We start from the raw sequence: 21,844 nt of genomic DNA on the forward strand, positions 1-21,844 counted from the left end.
TTTTTGTGGTATGGTACGTACTCTCTACTCCAACCCCACTGCATGGGTCCAGATTAATGGGGTTCTCTGCCCCACTTTCCCATCGGGCGTGGGACCAGACAGGGTTGCCCCCTGTCCCCCCTCCTTTTTGCATTTGCAATTAAGTCTTTGGCCCAGCTTGTTCGTGTTGATGGCCTGTTCCAGGAATGGAATTGGACTGCTGCTGAGGAGGACTGCATAGCTGAATGCAAATGACGTCCTCTTATATCTAGCGACCCTGCTCCACAGTATCTTCATGTTATGAGTCCGACTCGGGTCTGAGGATGAAGTTCTCTAAATCTGTGTATGCTCCCTTCGCCCCCTCTTGATACTGTTTTGACTGGCATACGAGTATCCCTCTTCGTTGACTCAGGTTCAAATATTTGGGTATCTGGGTCATATTACACCCAGAGCTCACTTGGGCCCTTAACCTCCAGCCTTCGATTCAGAGGGCCAAGTCTGATCCTGATTAGATGGCAAACACTTCCCTTGAATGTTATGGGGCTCATTGCCCTATACAAAATGATGATTCATCCAAGGTTTTTATACCTCTTTAAAAAATTTACGAAACCACTTATCACAAGCATGATTTAGACCCCTCCATGGGATGGCCACAATGTTATTGTGGCATGGGTCTCGACCCTGTCTAGCTTTCGCGCACTGTCACAAGAGTCCTTATGATGGCGGTCTAGGGATGACCCATTGTACCTTTATTATTTGGCATCCCACTTTCTTTTTTTTTTAAACAGTTTTTATTGGTAACAAGAATGCATCGGTGCATAACATATTACAGTCGTATTGACAAAATTCACACAAAATATCGGCATTGTCCCATTACTTATATTGAACCAGGAGTACATCGTCCAGCTGTCCCCTGAAGATGCACCCTCGCTATATGTTACATCATTGAACCAGAGTCAAAAAATACAATGAAACCGTTAACTGGCATATGCAGACTGACACAGTATTACTAGCTGTCCGATGGGGAGGCTCCAATAGTATCCGCTAACTGGGCCAGTGGTGTCCGTCTCTCCCTTCTCAATTCCACTGTAGGGGAAATGCAGATGTCCCCCCTATATTTGTTCCATTTTCCCCATTTGTGGTCTCATTTTTTAGGGCATCCCCGCCCCTTAAACATTGTTTTTTCTGCGATCATTGCGCTATCCATGTCCTCCGCCCAGTCACTTATTCGTGGTGTGATGGCCACCCCCCATTTTTGGGCGATATTACGCTTAACGATAGTCCAACCCATCGAGGCCCACGTTTGCTCCACCTGTGAGAGGTCGGTAGCCTCCCAGAGACAGAGTTTGGGAGAAGGTATCAGGGGTTTGTCACATGCCGGTTTGGTTACAACGTCGGAGGCAGAGTGGGTCAGGTCTCCTACCCAACCCAAACAGTAATTTGGCATCAAAATAAACCTGGTGAAGAATTTTAAGTTGGACGAGACGAAGTTGCATAGGGATCGCTACCTCTCGAGGAGAGGCCAGTGCATCTCTCCATTCCTCGTCATCTGTATCTCCCAGGTCAGTCTCCCAACGCAGCCGTAATTTCTGCATCGGGTCAGCCCGATTATTAACTAGTTTTTTATAGGTGAGGGAGATGGCTTTACAGTCCATTGGATCCAATAGCAGTCGGACCTCTAGCGGGGAGGAGTCGGGAAGGGGGGTACCCTTTGGTAGGGCAGTGGAAATAGAGTGGCTAATTTGGAGATACCGAAAGGTCTCCGAAGGTGCAAGTTGGTACTTAGCCTGGAGTTCAGCAAATGTGGTCATCTTCCCTTTCACCCACATGTCCCCCACCGTGGAGATCCCGATTGTGTCACATTTGTCAAAGCCCAGGCAAATGCTGAGTCGCCCCAGTATGTCGGGTTCCCAGAGGGAAGTTGCTTTGGTTAGACGGTTGTGCCACCCCAGCTTTCTCGTGACTCCATGCCACACCTCAATCGTACGAGCCGTGGGGCAAGTCAGGTGAAGTTTACGATGATTAGTATACAGCGTCCTATTATAACCTCCCAGCCCCATAAGCCAATGGTCAGTGCGGAAATTGGGATCGTCATGCAGGCCAAACACCCATCTGTTGATGGCCGTCAGTAGTGAAGCCTGGTAGCCCTATGCCCCCGTCATACCATCCCATGGTAAGTTTGTTTATAGCAATTCGTGGTGGTCGGTCCTCCCACAGCAACCCTCACACTACGCCTTCAATTTAAGAGACATACGAGTCCGGTACCAGGTAGGGAGCATTTTGCAGTGCGTAGATGAAGCGCCGCAGGGCAAGCATTTTAAACAGGGACGCGCGTCCCAAGAGAGTGAGGGGGAGCGATCGTCTTTGCCTGACATCTGACCTTAGGTGCTGGAGGGGCACCAGCAGATTCCGCTCGAAGAAGAGAGTGGCGTCGGAGGTAACGAAAACACCCAGGTACCGAAAACCTTGAGTTGCAACCGGTATGTCATAGCCCCGCGGACTAGATGGGGGCTCGCCCCAAAGTGCATACATCTGGGATTTGGACCAACTGGCATCCCACTTTCTTGTTATTTATCATTGGTTTAATGCGGGATGGTTCAACCCTGCCTACAGGCTAGAAGTATCCCTGCTGGGCTTCCCGTGGTTGCAGGCCTTGCTATATGGCCCTCCACTCCCTTCCACCATCCCTCAAGTAACAAAAGTGGTGTTCCTTTCCTGGAGGGCTGCACTGACCCAAGTACAATGGGATGGCAAACCTATGCAACAGACTCCTCTCTGGCATGGCACAAGGTTGAGGAAGACAGCGAAACATCAGTGCTTTAAAACTTGGATCTCATTGGCATCTCCCAATTGGGGTATATGTGGTCTGGGACCCACATACGTTCCTTTCAGGGACTTCAGGCTATATACACCTTCGCAAACATCCAATTCTGCAAATATCTTCAACTCCGACATGCCCTTCATGTTCATGCCCTGGATTCTGATTCCTTGCCCGAATTCAATCAATCAATCACGTCATTTGTATAGCGCACTACTCACCCGGGAGGGTCTCAAGGCGCTGGGGGAGGGGAAAGTTACTGCTCGAACAGTCCTCTTGAGACCTAGCTCCTTATGGGTATTCTGGGCCAGGATGGAATTTCCCAAATCGACTGCACCCTGATAATCAATTCTCCTGGCACACTGCAGCATCTTAGACTCCAATGGGAGGACTGTTGTGATGCTCTGATGGCCCCCAGGGAGCACACTATTTCCTCCCATTTAAGGTTAGGCCAACCTACTATTTATAAAATGCCTATCTCTCTCCGCTCTGTACTGAGCGGGCCTAGGCTCTGGCCCCTCTTGACCCGCAGAGGTATGGACACAGCAGATTTCTACCACATTGTATGGTCCCGCTCATTGAATGCCACCTATTGGACGAGGATGGCCGGAGATTTATCAGACGTCCTGGGCGGGGAAGTCCCCCTTTCCCCTTTGAGGCTATTGTTGGGTGTGTTTGAGGGCTCTGGGGGAACGAGAGCTAAGTGCGCTTTTCTGGGTATGGCTCTCCTTGTGCCAAGCGTGATATCGCAGCCAATTGGATGTCTCCCATTCCTCCTACCTTGGCAGGCTGGCGACGTGGAGTGGGCTGATGTGCGCACCAGGAGCTTGTGGTCGATGATGTAGGGGGCGGACCCTACAAACATGGATGTGTGTGGGGGAAATGGTTTGTTGTAAACTGTTCGACTTTTGCTGGTGGAGAGTCATCTACATTGGGCTTTCTTCAAATGTGATGTATGACTTGAGTGTCACTGATTTGTATAAATGTCAATTCTACTCCTATATTGTAATTGACGTGTGTTGATTGTTTTATTGTTGCCACTCCTGTGGCTCATAAACCAATACAAATTTGTTTATCAAAAAAACAAACCTTATTCTAAAGTTTGTGAAGAATTGCCCATTGTGAACAGCTTGTTGATGCGTAATGATTTTTGCATTTCCCCTGTCCATTCGTGGCACACTGATTGGGCTTGCTTGTGAGGGTTACATGTTCGAGCCTGCTTCTATAAGGAACGCTCCCCGACCTTTGTGGGTCAGTTGGAGCTTTCTTGCCAGCCTAGGGTCACAGACACAAGATCATTTACATATTTGAATAACCTACGTTTTTACACACATTTTCCGTGCGCGTCTCACCTTTACACCCAGTTCAAATAAATTGAAGCAATAGATCAGGAAACATTGGCATATTCTAACTTTAGGTACACTCAAAATAGAAAGACTGGTGTTCTCTGTCAAAAGGGGTTAGAATCTACTTACAAACTGATACATACATGCCCAAAGAAACAGCATGCCCAAAGAAACAGCACCACAGCACGGATTAACTACGCATTGGAATTTACCAGCTCAAAAGAGCCATCAACCATGTGGCAATTGCTGGACGTGAAGTTTACCACGAAATGTAAGTCGTTGGATTTGGAACTCTGGACACCAAGGAAACTGAAGAACCTCATATATTGTAATTCTTGCAATGCTATATATGTGCTAAAATGCCCATGCAGATTATTTTACATAGGTATGACAACTAGAAAAATATGTATAATAATCAATGAACACAGGAGCACAATAAGATTAAAAAAAGAGAACACCAAGTTAACAAGGCATTATACTGAGAAATATGATACTGAAGATAACATAGAATGGTACATTACAGAAAGGTTACAATTCCTTTCATACAAACATTGGAACCAGCCCTTTTGAATTATGAACAACGATGGGTATATAGACTTAGAAGAGACATATATGGATTGAATGAGGAAATACCTTGGGACTTTTAGGAAGACAGTAAGAATTAGGTGCCTATCTTCATAACAGTGGAACATCCTGGGGGCGAGATTATGCTGTGTTTTGAGTATAATGACATATAAATAAATTGAACTAGTTTCAGAATAAAGGGCATGGTAATCCACCAGTCCTGTTTAACTAATATATTATGAGAAATTGTTCTAGTAATATCACTAACAAGGTTGTCTCTCACTTTTTTATACAAGATGTTTTGAGTTTTTTTTATTTCACAACTGAAGAAATGGACTGCAGTCCCCACGAGGCACAACATGTTTTTGTAGTCCTACCTGACCCACTGCCTCACTAGAATGGCCATCCCACCTGCAGGAGGAGCTATGGACCATGTATTTATTTTGAATGAATTTTATTTTTATTACACAGTTACTTAAAACCATTTGCAATATGACTTACATACATAAAAAAAATTAGGATCACAATTGTTTACAAAATTCATACAAAATGAGTTCACATGCGGCATTATCTTGTCCAATAAAAGAAAAATATATTGTGTACATTAAAAAGGTGAGAGATTACCAGTTCAAACTTATTACAAATTTGATATATCTACTGAGGTTGGGATTTAAATAGGCCTGGGCTAAAATTCCGTTCCGCTCGCGTAAATTACGATAATTTGACATTTTCGCGTTCCGCGAAGAGCGCGAAAATGTCAACATTTCCGCAATCCGCATTTTACCGGAAATTTTTTGCTTGCTCGCGCTGTAAAATAATGCATTCTCTCGTGCGCGCGATCGCCTTACCTGAATCCCGGCGTTCGCGGACAAGTTTTCCTGATCTGGTCGCGTTCTCCACGAGATGTTGGATTGTTGGTAGCCATTGGGCTGTCTCGCGACAGTTCGCGCCCGCAGTAACGTCATTCGTCGCGCGATCACGTCTTTCTTCTCGCGATCATGCACCGCGAGACACGTGAAAACAAGATGGCCGCGCCCGCGAGCAACCGCAAGGGTAAGTTGGCGAGCCGCAACCACGCAGAAAATACCACGAACGGGCGGGAAAAAAACTTCTGCATCTTCGCGATATTTCCGCGTGTTTGCGGAGATTTTTAACATTTTCGCGATAATTTGCGAAAGTGAATTTCGCAAATTACGCCCACCCCTAGATTTAAAACGGCATCATCACAAACTAATTGCTGGAGACTGATTTTTTAGCAGACAAAATGGCCTTCTGTATTGCCTGACCCCTCTTCTTCAATAAGCCTAAGACGCAGCTCGGCCATGTATCTCCCAAATCTGCCCAAGTCTGAAAGTAGGGTGCAGGAAAAAAGAATCAAAGCTGCTTCTTTCACTGTCCGGACCCCGTTGTGTAGCCATATTTGTTTTAAAAGTTTGTGAGGGGGCTGTAGCATGCCGGGACAACAACAAATCAGATTTAAAGTTGCAGATTCTACATCTGATTTTAAGTTCAAGGGCCTTCCACCCTGGATTTAATTCGGGATTTAATTCTTTAATTGGTAGGGCACTAGTCTAGCCCATAAAATGTTTTTTAGTGCTTTTTCTCCCAGTGCTTAGCTAAGGTAGGGCTGGGCGAGCTATGGGCCATAAAAAGGTCATTGTTAACCCACGGAAGCCCCACAAAAGTAAGAACTCCACCTCTGGAGTCGGCGGGCACTTATGACGAATGCATTCGGCTTAAGGTGAGGACGCGACCGACCACGTGATCGCGTTCACCAAACCAGAAGATACGCCACTCCCAAATATGGTGGTCACCAGGTACTTATGGCGGGAGTTACGAGGTAATCGCAATCCCCAGTCCGGATGAAGTGAGGGGCTTGGATAGGTAAAAAACAGTGCATGTCCTTGATGAAGTAAATTGGATGGTGCCATTTAAATTCCTAATCCCAAGATTATGGGGATAGTTTCGACCCGTTTAAAACGTGTGGGTTGTCTTTGTAGAAATAGAGAGTTGAATGGTGATTATCGTAGAGGCTATTCTATGAAGGGTGGTTGTATTGTAGCACTGTGTAAAGTGAATCATAGCCACAGGACAGACTGACACTTTTTGTCAGGATATACAATACGTTGTTTCTCCTAAATAAAACAACCTATTCAAAATAATCAACCTATATCGTATTTTGCCTTTATAAGAATTCTACAGACATTTCCCAGTGTGTGACTACAGGAGTCGCCACCCCTACTCTGACCAGGAAGTGCAGCAATAACCCAAATAGAGCAAGACAGAGTTGCACCCACGGAATGTTGCATGTATGCTTCACATATGTGTTTGTACACCTGGATTTGCATGGTGGGTGTTTGTCTTTGCAGTATCACTACCAACACGTGTTCCACTTTATAAATGACGATTTTACTTCAATTGCCATAATATGATTGGTGTGTCATATATGAGAGCTGTTTGCCAAATTGTTTTCTTCCTAGGTGATAGATAACATACAGGAAAGGGAAGGTAGGACCTTGCCTATGATTCTGCAGACTGAGAATAAGTGAGGGATCCTTTTTGAGCCCTGATGAATGTCCGAGACCAGTGAATGGCGAAAGAGAGGCAGAAACATATTAGCAAACCATAGGGATGCCAGGTACATTGCACCCAATAGCATCCACTAACTATATTTTATAGTATTTTTATCCATATCTAATGTACCACCAAATAGGTGCAATCCTTGTGGTATGCCTTAAGGTATTTTTGGATTATAACAGGATCCCAAGAGTGTTATCCACAGGATTAATTTATCTTAAGAACTCCCTCAACAATCGTGAGGTTGAGTTCACCCTGGTAGCACCATCTTGCCAAGGTGGGGTGATGTCGCAGATGATGAAGCTTGCCACATTACGAGGGTGAGATCACCTCATCCAATATCTAAAAAAAGTAAGATTAGATGATTACCTAGGATAGATAACACTCAGGCAGATATAGATAACACCCAAGCAAATAGAGAGGAGGAGATGACACTCCCACCCCTCTGCCGTTTAAGGTCTTACCGCACCCTGTGGTAATGATCATTGTTTGGGGGTAGTGCAGTGAAAACCTCCGTATTTCTCCACTTGTGATAATAGTACTGCTATATTAAACAACAATTAGTGGCATTCTAGGCTATTGCCTTTGATGATCCAGCTAAAGTTAAAAAACAAAACGAAAATATAATATACTTCTAAATGCTGCTCAATCTGGTTTGCACTCAGATACTCTCTATATAACAGCTGAACTCCTAAAGGCTGTTTCAGCAGGGAAACATCTACCTCTGTTTAGTCAAACAGCTGCAGCTCTCTGTCCACTGTGCACTCCCTTCAGATCATTTTGAGCCTTTTGGCTCCAAATGTGATGGACTCCACAACGTGATGTCAAAATTGTTTAAGGTGACTGTTGCAAAATCATCCTGTGCCCTGGGCACCCCCCAACTTTTTGTTGACTGATGCTGGTGGAACTGACTCTGACTGACCCTGGGCTCTGTCTATGCTGAAGGAAACAAATTAGAATACAGTTAAAACACCTACATACACTAGGGTACACAATGGTATGGTGCGCTACCCCTGTAATTGGCATGACCTACCCTAAAATCCCCTAGTATATAATAGGGCAGGGGACTGAAACCACCTAGAAGTCCCCAGTAGCCTGGGACATGGCAGTGTAGAGGCCAGCAGCCTTTTTCTGCACTTGCATGTGTGCACTGCTGAGGCCTGAGGTCTGGGTGCCATGAATGCTTTTAAAAGATAAATTGTGCCGAAACTCGACTTTGGTGTTTGGGGCACTTACAAATGGATAACCTACAACGTTTTGGCATATTAGGGACCCCCAGGGTCCCTAATCCCAGGGTTGGGTTCCGGTATTTGTAAGGTACGCCCTAATAAAATTAGTTTTTATATGCCTGGGTTAAGAGAAATTTCACAGTTCACTCCCCACATTGTGTTAAAGTGCTGCTCAAATTCGATTTTGAAGCTAGGAGCACTGTAAAGGGAAAATCTGCAATCTTTCAACAGATTCAGAACCCCTGAAGTCTCCCCTAGTGCACATGGGGTGGGGTTCCTGTAGATGTGAGGCAAGTACATAAAATATGTTTTTGTAAGTCCTGGTGCTGGAAAAATGCCCAAGGCCGCCTGCCTTCAACCGCGAGCCAGCCAAGCCATCCAGGTTCGTCTCGCTAAAAGCTCCATTGCATCAACTTCCAGAGATTGACCGGGACTAGAGAAAATCTGAAGCCGGCGAACCCTCACCGGATCCGGCTATATGAGGAGCATCACGAGACCCCACGAGAAAAAGCTCCAGAAAAGTTTCTAAGTCCGCTAGTAGAAAAGGTGATCGGGAGCAACCGCGAGCGCCAAGCCGCCTGCCTTCCATCACGTGTCGGCCTGGAGCCCTGGGTTGTCCCACTGAAGCAATCTTGAAATATTTTCTACGTCCGCTCCAGGGAAGTGGACTGGGACCTCATCACAAGTCAAGCTGGCGAACCGGATCCGGAGCTTTGAGGACCCTCGGGAAGAAAAGCTCCAGAAAAGTTTCTAAGTGTGAAGGTAGAAACTGAGACCGGGACCTGCCGGGAGATGTAGCCGCTCAGGGCACCCTCGCGCCGGGACTGAAACTTTGACTTTGCCCCGGTCTATCGCGAGCAGGTATCACAATATGGTGCGATAATCTTCTAAGTGCTTTATTTGATTAAATCTTTGAAAATTCATATCTCCAGCTCCCTACATTGGAATTTTGTTGTTTTGGTGTCATTTTAACCCCTTCCATGCTCATGACGGAACGGTTCCGTCATGAGCCACGGTTGAGCTGTGCTCATGACGGAACCGTTCCGTCATGAGCCCGCCCGCGCTCGAACCCTTCAGCACCGCGGCGGAATTCGCCCAGCGCTGAAGGGGTTAAAGATAAAAATATGTCCTATTTTTATAAATTGGTGTTGAATTTTTATTATGTGTTGTGTCTTAATTATTTACTGAAATGTTGTTTTTAAATGCTTTACATACCTGTCTTTTAAATTAAGCCCGTCTGCTCGCTGCCATGTTACCAAGGGTTGAGCATAGAAATAATTTTCTAAGACCTATGCTGAGTCCTGTCATGTGTTAGTGGCCTTATTGCCAGTGGCAGACCTACATTTGCCCCTATCAATAACCCACTTTCCAACAGTGACACAAAACAAAACAAGCACTCATGATGCTTCTTGCCTAATGTGACCTCGTATCTGGACAACGATGAAGTGTTTTAATTGGGGTAGCTGCATACAGTTCCGTCAAAGAAGATTGTCTTGAGAAATAAGTGTAATTGTGGGGGGAAATAAATGATGGCACTAAATAATATGAAAATGAAAATAAACTATGCTCATATATTATGGCAGAGGTATGCCAGGGATGTATGGAAGACCAGTAACCACAATAAAATCAAGAAAAACGCTGATCCCTTTAAATCATTAATTGTATTCGAAAAATGCACTTACTATTGTGTGACACAAGTCCACTATTCGCTCATGAATCATGCTGCGCCAACACTTTGAGCCACATGTATAAATATTGGGAATAGCGATTATCTAATTGCAATTTTCTGCTAATTGCAATTACTTAATCACTATTCCTAATGTGTGAAACTCGATGAGTTTATTTTAGCGATTCCTAGGGGGGCACAAATCGACCTACCTTATTAATATTAATGAGGTAGGTAGCAATTTGCGACCCATTAGGAATCACTAAAATCATGGGGATGGTGGCCTACTGTGGTCAGCAGACCACCATGTCTGTAACTGCTTTGAAATAAAGCAATAATTTTATTAATGCTGCCCGTTTTCCTTGAAAGAAAATGGGTTGTTTTCCAAAGAAAACAAGGCTACGTGGGACCATTGCCTGCTCCTAAAAAACATTTTCGCCACCATTCACAAAGGGGAAGGTGTCTATTGTGGACCGTTTCTCATTTGCGAATGGGTACCATCAGATTGAATCTGATGGTAAACTGGGAATGTTTTGCGACCCAATTTGGTTGCAAAACATTCATACATACCACAATGATTCAGTATTAGGAAGGGACCCCTTAAACATGCCCCTTCCTAATCCCGACTCACAAACCCATTTTGCGATTTGGCAACAGGTTACCGAATTGCAAAATAGAGATTGGTACATTGGAAAAGCTTTTATGCATTCGGATATGGGCCGATTCTGCAAATAGGCCTGTTTGCGAACGTAAAATTGCTTCATACATGTGGCCCTCAGTAATTTTTGGGTACTATTTTGTGCTGTTGGGTGACATACTCTTCTTTTACCCATACCATGAAATGGTATATATTACATACTGCACAAAGAGTATACAATCACTGTCCTTGTCAGATACTGCTTACCGTCCTTGATTACTCTCCATCTGCTGCAGACGATATAATCCTTCTTTTCCACTTTTCAGTACTTTAGTTGAGTCTCCTTTTGATTCCTTTGCTTCAGCTGTATCAAGATTTTTGTTCGTATGATTTTTCTGCTGAGTCTCCTGATGCACAAGCTCCTCATTTTCAGATATCCAATGCTGTAATTCGGATTGATATTTTATCTCCTGAATAAGGCTGTCTGAGTCCGAATCATTAGAACCATGTAAACTCAGGTGTAAATCGTCCTTACTGTTGGATAACCCGGTAGGCATACCGTTGATTTGGCTACTAAGTGCAGGTGAATGGACTAGTTTCCATTGCATCAGATTGTTTTTATCCATATTCTGAAGTACAAATAGTTCAAATCAACGGAAATCTTAATTTGTAGATATTTTGCTTTGTTGCTCCATTACTGCATATTTTGAGATTTGATCAAGTTCAATGTCTACAGTAAGAGACATAAGTATAACGATAAATTAGGAGTAAATCCAGTGTACATTTTAGAAAAAGATACATAGATAGTTTCATACATACATTAGGGTTTGAATTAAAAATATAGTGGGAAACAGAGAGAATTAAAGATAGAAGTTTAAAAAAGAAAGCAAGAGATGCAGTTAAGAGACACCTCCTCAACAACCAACCAACCCCACTTCACCCACAAATAACAACCTTTCAGAGCAAGCTCTGCTGCATCTTCCTCAAAGTCATCTGAGATAGCTTCAAAACATCTTTATCAATTACATCATTCAGGAACATCATCTGTTAGCATTTCTCAGTTGAAACCAATATTTCATTACGAATTGGGCCTTCCTAGCCACATTTATTGCCGTACACAACTTCTTGGTCACTGAAGCAGACTGGATTCCTATCCTGTCATTATCAACTTTGGACACTGTGGAGCTGCTTCCAACCATTTTCTACAGTTTCATTATAGATGAGTAAACAATAATGTCTAATTACTTGCCTGTAATCTTCATTACTCTAAATTCTATTTGTCCTTGTTCTAATCATTACTTGTGAGGAATACCCATTAAAAAAACAGACCTAGGGGTTTCATAAGAAAACACAGTGTACACTAAGTGGCTACACAGTATCTAGTGACTTTAATGAATTTTTGAGCAATCAAAAAAAGGACAGAACTTAATACAACCACAGAAGGTTTCGTCCGTTGTTCTCACAATTTTGAAGTATAGCGGTACCTTAAGGTATCTGGAAGACCTGTTTGAAGTCCTACAAATCTCTACAATTGGGATACCCTGGACCTGTGTGCTTAAAACTACCAGGCTGCTTGTCGATCTTTGCTGAATACCACATTGGAGAGGAATGTCAACATTAAACTAGTTAAAAGCTATAGCAGATCCTATCCATAAGCTGACTGTGGTAGAAAATGCTTTCCTAACTTCACCTGGTAGCCCAAATGTCACATATAGAAGATCAGATTGTCCAAAAAGGGCTTAATCTAGCAATATCATTTAAGATAGCTTTCCTGACACCCAAAAGATGCAACAACCTTTTCTCCTGGGAAACAGGAGAAGGAAATAAATTGGCCCAAAAAAAATCTTAAGCTCAATTTAAAGCAATAAGAATTTGTCAAGGTCCCATTTACCTGATCATGAATCAAATCTGCAGGAGCGAAGATAGTTGGTCCTGGAAGAAGGCAATGGGGAGCAAATGGCAGGTTTCTTTATCCCGTTGTGATAAAATCCCACCCAGAGCGTACTGGAATGCATCTGCTTCCATGTAATAGGGTACATTAGGGTCTGGATGTATTAGGACAGGAGTGGTGGTGAATTTATTTTTCAGTCAATTAAAGGCAGACTGTGCTTTAGGGGGACCATAAGAAGGAGACACCTTTTCTGAGTAGTCTTGTGAGAGTAGCGACAACATCAAAAAAGTGTGTTATAAGTGTCTGTAAAAATTAATGAAGCCTAGTCCTCTTTCAGACAGGTAGTGGTAGGCTACTCTAGAACGGCCTTGATCTTCCCTTCATCCATATGTCTCCCTTCAGAAGTAATCACAAAACCCAGAAAATCAACCAGAGGGACATGAAACATACATTTGTCCAATCTGACAAAAAGTTGATGATCACACAATTTCTGCAATACCTTAAGGACATGGGTTTCATTGTCAAAGGGATCAGGATGCTGTCTATGTAAACGACTACGAAGAGGTCAAAATATTTCCTAAAGACCCCGTTTATAAAAAATTGAAAAGCTACGGGGTTGTTGCACGGATGGAGAGGAATTACATTGAACTCGTACAGACAGTACTTCGTACGGAATGCCGTTTTCCATTTGTCGCCCTCGTGGATTCGTATGAGATGATACGCCCCACGAAGATCAAGCTTGGTAAAAATCTTGGCCTGTTTTACCTGATCCAGGAGTACTGGCATCAACGACAGTTGATATTTATTGATAACAGTCACATTGTTAAGGACTCTTAGTTGATGCAGGTGAAGTGATTATCCCCCCTTTTGGGCACATCGCTAAATTGTATGTGTGGTGCTGTGGACCATCTGAGGTAAGACAGGTAGCGTAAGCAAGCAGAACGGCCCAGTGTATTGCTTCCTGGTAGCAGTACTGCATACGATGCTTAGAGCCCAGTGTTACTGTGCGCACCACCAAATCAAAACTAATGTTCTCAGAGTGCCCGTTGTCACAAATCATGGTTAACAAACCAGAGAACATTTCTGATCCATCTAAAGCACAAACAGGTTCGGATTCTCTCTTCCATAGACCTAGGATTCCTAGCTTCTGGGCGAGTTTGAGAACCAGGAAATTGCTTGTCGCCCCTTAGTCTAGAAAGATGGAGAGCCTTTGCCTTTTGGTATTTGTGATTACTAAACTCACTGTTATGGAGAATTGCAATGGAACCAGGGGTACTGTGCTTACAGGAACACAAGGACACTCCTCCCCCAAACTCCTAGTGACCTCAGCGCCTACATTCACCACAACTTGTGTTTTCCTGAAGCTCAAGTTCTTTGGTTTTGCAGGACATTTATGAGCAAAGTGATCCCCTTGCCCCAGTAGAGACACTGATTTAAAGCACCATTTTTGTCTTTTTCATCCTGAGATAGAGGCCCCCCCACCCCACCGATCTACATAGGTTGCGGCCCACCAATAGGCTGTACCTCTTTCTTTTCAGACCGAAACGTGTAAACCCAAGGGATATCAGTATTCCCCTTCTTCCCCTACATTCACTTAGGCAATGGTATAATTTAACCACAGGGTCTATAAACTCAGAACAAACATTGGGGGGGAGGGTCCACCACCTGGGATAGGACATCCTTCAGCTATCCCGCAACCCACGATAAAACAAGGAGGTCCTTTTCTCTGGGGGTCAGTGCATCTCAGATACCAATCTATTAAAGCTAGTGATGTATGTTAATAAATCGTTGTTTCTTTGTTTCAAATTAAGAATTCTGTGGCACTGGCTTGCATGAACTTGTGTTTTGCGAACAATTTCTGCATTTGTTCCTTAAACACTGGATAGTCATAGAGGACTGAGTCGTCATTTTATACCAATGACATGGACCAATTAGCGACAATGCCAGCTAAATAGAACATCACAAAGGCCACCTTTGCGGCGTCATTCGAAAAGCAGCAAGTTTACACAATAACTGCTGGTGGCACTGATTTACGAATACACTGGATTTGATGTTGTCACCACTGAACCTTTCTGAGGTGGCCAAAGGGATAGGCACAGGTATCACCATGGGTAGATTAACAGTGGAGGTATCCCCACCAATAGCGTGAGTACTTTTGGTGGGCTGAAATGTGGCAGGGTGGATCACAGGCTAATGGGTTTGGGGAAATTGTCCTGATGACTGCCCCATGCATCACCTCAGAGTTTGTTTTTAGACAATTTGTCCTTCAAGGACTGGTTTCCTGTTTCAAGGCATATACCGCAGCTTGGATCATGCGAGGGCGTTAGCAAGAGCCTTGAAGGATTGGACCAGTGGCAGTATCCCCAGACAGGGCAGGGCAACCTGGTAGTCCTGACTGCTCCATCATCACTCAGGCGGATAGGTATTCATGGGCTAGGCTTTCTGTCAAGGTCCCACTCACTTGGCCATGAATGGAATCCACAGGAGCGAAGATAGTCTGTCCCCTCACCCCTAGGCTAAAAGCATGTGCCCCAAGTAACAACGAGCACGGGTAGGTAGCCCTTAGGGGAAGGGGCAATGATAGGGAGAAGGAAGAAATGCAGGGAGATAGTTCCACAGGCAGCGGGGTGGGAAATCATTTTCTCTGGGGTCACAACCCTCAAGGCCACTTCTAGCTGACCATGTCTTATATGGAAAAGAGAAAAACACACAAAATGATGTAAAGGACCTGTGGGACACACAACAGGCGCCACACAACCCTTACTTCCCCAAAGTATGCACCCTTTTCCCTCACCAATGCCCTTAAAGGAGCCACTAATCCAATATTCCTACTTTCCTCTTAGGAATATCACTATCTCCAAGGTTCATATTAATCACATAGGAAATATAGGCGATGAATCGAAGTCATGAAAAATGGGTGAGGAGCCTCAGACACCAATCCAGAGGCATAAATAGGTGAGCAACAGGACAAAGTAGCAGGAAATACAAAAGAAATGCATAGAATTCTCAAAATAGGCAAGGAAAAACAAGTGATAACTTCCCAACATTGGTAGAGGTTGATTTTTGCGGTACAGTGGACTGCCCGGAAGACCATGGAGAAAGGGGAAACACTAGGGGGCATATGTATCAAATTCTCTATTTGCGATTCTCAAATAGCGATTTTTTGAGAATCTCTATTTGGGAATCGCAAACGAGATGTAAGTAAAAATGTGCAAATTGTTAGCAATTCCTTGGCATTCCTTAATTGCGATTAGCAAATTGCAAATCACAATTAAGGAATACCTTCCCATTCATTCCTATGGGCCAGGAGGCCCAAAGGAATGAATGGGAAGACATTCTCAATTAGCGATTCGCCATTAAAAAAATTAATTCATGGGTGAAAGAGTGTCATAAGGACACCCTGATGCACCCCGGAAATGAGCATGGGTGCGCATGTGGCGCACATACATGCCCTAAGGGCATGTATGTGTGCCACATGGCACTTTGAAAAATGCCAAAAAGTGCATCTTTCAATGAAATCGCAAATTACCACCAACTTTAAGGTGAAATCGCACAACTTGGGTGCTTGCTGCATCGCATTTAAGGAATCGCAATTTACAATTCCTTAAATGCAATTGCAAAATAGAGAATCACAAATTTGCGATTCTCCAATTTGCAATGCCATTTTGGGATGATACATCCCAAAAGGCCTTTTCCCGTTCGCAAACAGGACGATTCTGAGAATCGGCCCGTTTGCGAATGGGAAAAGGGCTTGATACATATGCCCCTAGATATCCAATGGACATTAAATGTCAGAAAACTAGGTAAAATTAATCAAAAGCTTTTTACCCTTATGAAGCAATTGGAGAGCAGCGCAGGAAGACACAGTCTAGAGAGGCCGCAACACGCAGTAGGATCTGGGAGATACGGTATATACGTGAAGCAGCCAGGAGAGGCCGCAAGCCGTCATTAAGCCTGGGGGAGGCGACGAAGCTGAAAACACCAAGAAGTTGGAAGAAGGGTGCTGAGAGGGACACACAGTAAAGCTAAAGCTGCTTTTTCCACTGAGACGATCCTGCTGAAAAGAAGATATAAAAACACATGAGCGGGGTTGTGGCCGACATCGGTTGCAGGTGTTGTGGAATGTCCTCTGAATGCAACATAAAGTTAAGGGGCTGGTTAACAGACTGGTGACCAACAAGCTTTAGTAGCGGTAAAAGTAGGGAAAGGTAACTTTGACGTCAGGGACCTAGGGGAGTGCAGTAGCAGCTTGAAACTTCGAGGAAGGACGGACTACAACTCTCACAATTCACTACACCATCTAGATTTGGATGATCACTCAAAAGGCCCGATGGCAGGTGATTCTTTGGTTCTTGAGCGTTGTTTTATCTGCAGTTTGCAAGTCCAAGGGAGTCTGAGGGTGCTTCTAGCTTCTACAGGGATCCCTCTGCCAAAGGGTGCCGAGTTTTAGCCAAGGACAAAGGTCGTTCACTCAGTCCCAAGTCTGTTGCCTCAGGGACACAGCATCCTTCTTTTGCTTTGGTGCAGTGGGCAAAGTCCTGTTGTCGGTGACACAGGTCTCCTCTTGGGCCTTCTTTGATAAAAGTAGTTCAGAACTGAGGTTCTGTGTCAGGGGGCCCCTTAAATCTTAGATTTAGGGGAAGTAGGGAGTATGAGCTAGTAGCCAATGGCTTGTCCCTGCAGCTAATCTGCCCCTGAGGTGAACACATCCAGGGGTGTAGGTCACCTTTTCTACCCAGAACCCACTCTAAGAAAGCAGAATTGTATTTTAGGTGTACATATCAGGCTGCTCACTGTGGAGGTGTGGCCAGTCATCCTGCAGGTGTACAACTCCTGCATACCTAATTTTCCCCTTTGCCCTGGGTGCAGGAACACCTGGGGAAAGGGGAGAGCTGTGTACCCCTCAGGGCGACCGCCCAGATGCATATCAGAGGTGGTGCAGCCTTTGAAGCTCAATGATCTGATGCGTCGCTTCACTTGCCTGCCTGAAGCTCAGGCCTTTGTTCATGACTCCTGGGAGTGATAACACTGCCTGGCAGGTGGTCAGTAGGCAGGAGGTCAAGAACCTATCTTGGCGGCAGCAGGAGCAAGAAAGCGCGGGCTGGTCAGCCAGAGCACAGTGAAGCTTGGGCAACCTCTAAAGTGCCTCCTGGGTGCATGCCAGCCTTCCCTTGACACCAGATTTGTGTCAGGGGAGAGAAGGCACGTTGTTTGACACACACCTCGATATATTTAGGTGGTACCATAATTAAGCTATTATCCCGGGTCTGTTTGGGTGCAAGTCTCATGTTATCCAACAGACCGCCCATCACATACAGTGTACTTGAATGATAAAGACACTATAGAGACATATAAACTTGCACTTTCAAGTCTCCACTCTTAATATACTGCAACGTGCCTCCTGGGCACAGCAGCCCTTCTCTAGGGGTGACTGACATATATCAATAGCAGTTCATTTGACTGTGCCACACACAGTGAGGGCACAGTCGAGTTTGAGCAGTTTGAACTGCTCCTGATGTCTGTAATGGCAGGTCTGCTGTCAGTAGTTTGCTTGGGTCACCCAGATTGGCACATAACCGTGCTGCAGCCCTGGGGACCCCTTACCTCCTATGCCTTAGGTACCCCTGGTACCATATACTAATAAGGAGGTAATGTCTCTGACAATAGGGATTGCCAATTCACACATAACAGTTCTGAAGAAAAAGCACTGACACTGGGGCCCCGTTAACAGGCTCCAGTGCACTGTCAAAGTAGAGTCGAAAGCGAGCAGGTAGTAGTTCAAATGGGTGCAAAGCGTGAGGGGACATCTCCAAAAAGCCTTGTTTTATTAAACAGGGTAAAGGACTAGCGTAGACAAAAAAGGGCCATAACTTAACAAATCTCCTAATTCCCCCAAACTGGCAAGTTGAAGTAACTGCCTCGAAGAAGGCCAACTTTCAAGCTAAAGTACCTGCTACTAAGAAAACCATCTTGCAAGCTGACGTAACTGCCGGTAACAAGGCTAACTTCAACTGAAGTAACTGCCACTATGAAGACTAACTTTGTGGTCAGAAATGTAATATCTACTTACTAAGGGTTCAAAAGAATGGTTCTGTAAATCTTGCAAGAATATATGTGAGTCCCAGAGAGTGGCTATAGGACCAATTGTAGCACTAAGGTGACAGCTTTGAGGTGAACTGTAAAAATCTCCCCATCTCCCAAACTGCCCCAGGTTTCATTGAAAGCATGAATAGCTATGCATTGAACTTTAAAAACTGAAATATAAAGATTCAGGGCAAACCCATCCCAGACAAATTGAAAAATAGATGAAAAATCAAAATTTAATCAAAAAATAAACTGTGGTATAGTGTAAACCATTTTTTAAATGCTCTCCAATGACAGTCATATGATGCTAATGTAGAGGGTCTGTGAAATTATTTGATAGGTTCAACTAAATGGTAGGAGAAACATGGTATAGAAGAAATTTGTTTTGTAACCATCTCCTCTCAACTATAGACTAACAGAGGCAGCCCCCATGAAAGGGGACAAATTATGGAACATAGTAGAGGAGGTTTCGTAGGCAGATACCTAGGAGGAAGGATCACCAAAGACTGAAAGAGCACAAACCATGATCTTGGAGGACAAAATAGAACTACCATAGCACTTCCTGATAATCATCCCTGATTCAAGCTAAAAGCTTGGAAAATAGTGGAAAAGGAGGAAATGTGAAAAAGAATTTACAGGGCCACGCCAATATCTGGTTCTCCTGCCCCGAGCCGCTGCTACAGGAGAGTGAGAGTACAATGGAGACAATTGGACTAGTATGCAAATAAGTCTGTGAATTAAACCAGCAATTAAAGCATTGCTTCATTTTCGTTGTTATAAGAAGCAATGCTTGGTAATCTTGGAATACTGAATCCCTATGTGTCTGAAAGTGGGATAGAAGTCGCCAAAGATGAAGATGAGTCAAAGTACCACGAAAACACTGTGTTCCTGGGATCTCAACCATAAACACAGTATTCCTGGAGTCTCAACAATAAACATTCAGGTCCAGAGTGAACTGTAGCAGGAATGCCAGAAGATGCTGAATCCCCGAAGCCCTTAGGTTTAGGGAAAAATACAATACCTAGTTAAGTTCTGAATTGAGTTTCTATGTACACTTAGTCCTCTGATGGTGATAGATGACACTTGTACATGTTGAGAAGAAAGCTATGAGTATTTATGCATGACTGCACTGCCTCCAGACCATCCACGGACTGCTCTTTTGAGGGTGCATGAAAAAATCAATCATTCAGATATGGAAAGAAAAGCCAATTTTGCGGCGTGACCTGACCAGCAATGGCAAAGGTTCCAAATTATTGCCTCTCTGTTCCCCCGTGGTGAACCCAATGAAATCCACCAAACCAGGGCGCTCACTGGTAGGCTGATCCGCAAACCTCAGGGATTCCCCGGTCCTGGCCTGAAAGGAGAAGGCCCTGATCCATGACCTTGTTTTGTCAGCTCCCCCATCTTGAGATGCGGGGATCACACTGTGAACACTGCTGTGGAGCGACCCAGCATCTTCAGGGCTACAGCAAAGGACCATAAGATGCAGCAATAGCCTCAGCCAGCCTGCTGGCGGGGTGCCAATGATACCTCCATCTGCCGCCTGTGAGGATTGCTGCTGTGACAGTCACCGGGGGTTGGTGACCCCCATTAGTGCAGCAGCCCATAAAACCAAGTGAATCAAGAGATAAATTGGCTGCGGCAACTGAGCCTTCCAGGCCCCAGAGGTCCGGTGCCCAACTCACAGGGTGGATTTCCCTGCCTGACGCCTCAAAAAAGACCTGAAGTGATGATGCATGAGCAGGCCCCGCCCTCTCCCTGTTTCCTAGGCCTCTGGGGAGCATAGGGGTGCCGAACGCAAGGCCCAGGGACCACAGAGAGAGGTGAGGAACTGCGCAGTAGGGCACCACAACCCTCCCTACACTCTCAGCACCTGATCGCCAAGGGGATCTGGCTGACATATAGGGCCCCCGATGCAGCCTGTGACACCTCTGAGGCAGACTTCTTGCTAGGACTGCGCGGAGACTGACCGAGCCACACCACCCGCTGGGCACTCAGCCCTACAGCCAAAACACACGCTTGTGACACCTCTAGAGAGCCAGCTGGTAACTGCTGCAAAAGGAGCCTGGTGAGATCACTACTTCACCTCAAAGTGCTCACCATTAAACATTAAACTGAACCCGCTACGCTAGGCACAGTGAGGCCAGAGCGACATCGTAAGCTTGGGCTGCGTGACTGGAGGGGGCACCCGAGAACAGTATCAGCCAAATGGCGTAATTGAGATCCGCCCTGCAGACCCCCGACCGAGTACCCCTGGTCTGAAAGACCCAGCAAATATTGTCTGGTGACCCCCATATGCTGAGTGACCAGGCGAAGTGTGATTAAAGACAGTGATATTAAGGCACACTCCTAGGTGTTTTGAGCTGATTCCTCCATGTTTGCCAACCGTCGGCTGCCACAGACTGCCTCTTCATTCCTACAGTGGGGTCCTGACGCCAGATATACGCTGGGCTTGGTTTATCGCCTGGTAGACCTGGTGGGGGACACATCTACTGCCGGGAGTGGGGCTACAAGGTAATGGACTGCACTGGTGCTATTCTATCTGTATATGGCCCCTTGGAAAATATGCCACGCACCAAATCCCTCAGCAGCCCCCTTTTTAACTGTCTGGCTTTCCCTGGGGCATGAGTGACACATCCTGACTTTGCTGAGGTCCTCCTGAGGGTGGCATAGCCTGAAGACCTTTGCTTGCAGGGCCAAGGGCTTTGGCCTGGGTCACGTGGGACTGTTGCTGGCCTGTACGCTTGGTAAGAGGATCGGCTGAGCACTGCAACCTTTGGTACTAATGACAGGCTGCCCGCATACAGAAACCTACTAGATCACCCGGGCCCTTCCTTGCACCCCCCTCAGAAATTACTGGGGGTTGTGGTGTGTGTGTTGGGCTCGTAGTTAGAGTGCATTGCACAGCCGCCTAAAACAAGCACGTGGGAGAACTTCCCCCCTTGCCGACACCCTGAGGAGTCCTTGTTGTGTCTCCCTGGTTGGACTGGGGAGCAGCTATCAGCCACTTTGAGATCATGCTGGCATCTCCCCTTGCATCACCTGATAGGCCC

General features: G+C 45.2%; 1 protein-coding gene across 2 annotated transcripts in view; it reads right to left on the reverse strand.

The window, feature by feature from the left end:
• JHY (junctional cadherin complex regulator) overlaps positions 1 to 21,844 on the reverse strand; it is a 369,313-nt gene that overhangs the window by 297,100 nt on the left and 50,369 nt on the right. For both annotated transcript variants that reach the window (XM_085647263.1, XM_085647264.1), the window contains exon 2: positions 11,084 to 11,546. In XM_085647263.1, coding sequence (XP_085503389.1) covers positions 11,084 to 11,442 — 359 coding nt within the window. In that variant the 5' untranslated portion in view covers positions 11,443 to 11,546. The remainder of the gene's footprint in view (positions 1 to 11,083; positions 11,547 to 21,844) is intronic.

This window comes from Triturus cristatus, chromosome 3_2, assembly GCF_964204655.1.
Source record: "Triturus cristatus chromosome 3_2, aTriCri1.1, whole genome shotgun sequence".
NCBI lineage: Eukaryota > Metazoa > Chordata > Amphibia > Caudata > Salamandridae > Triturus > Triturus cristatus.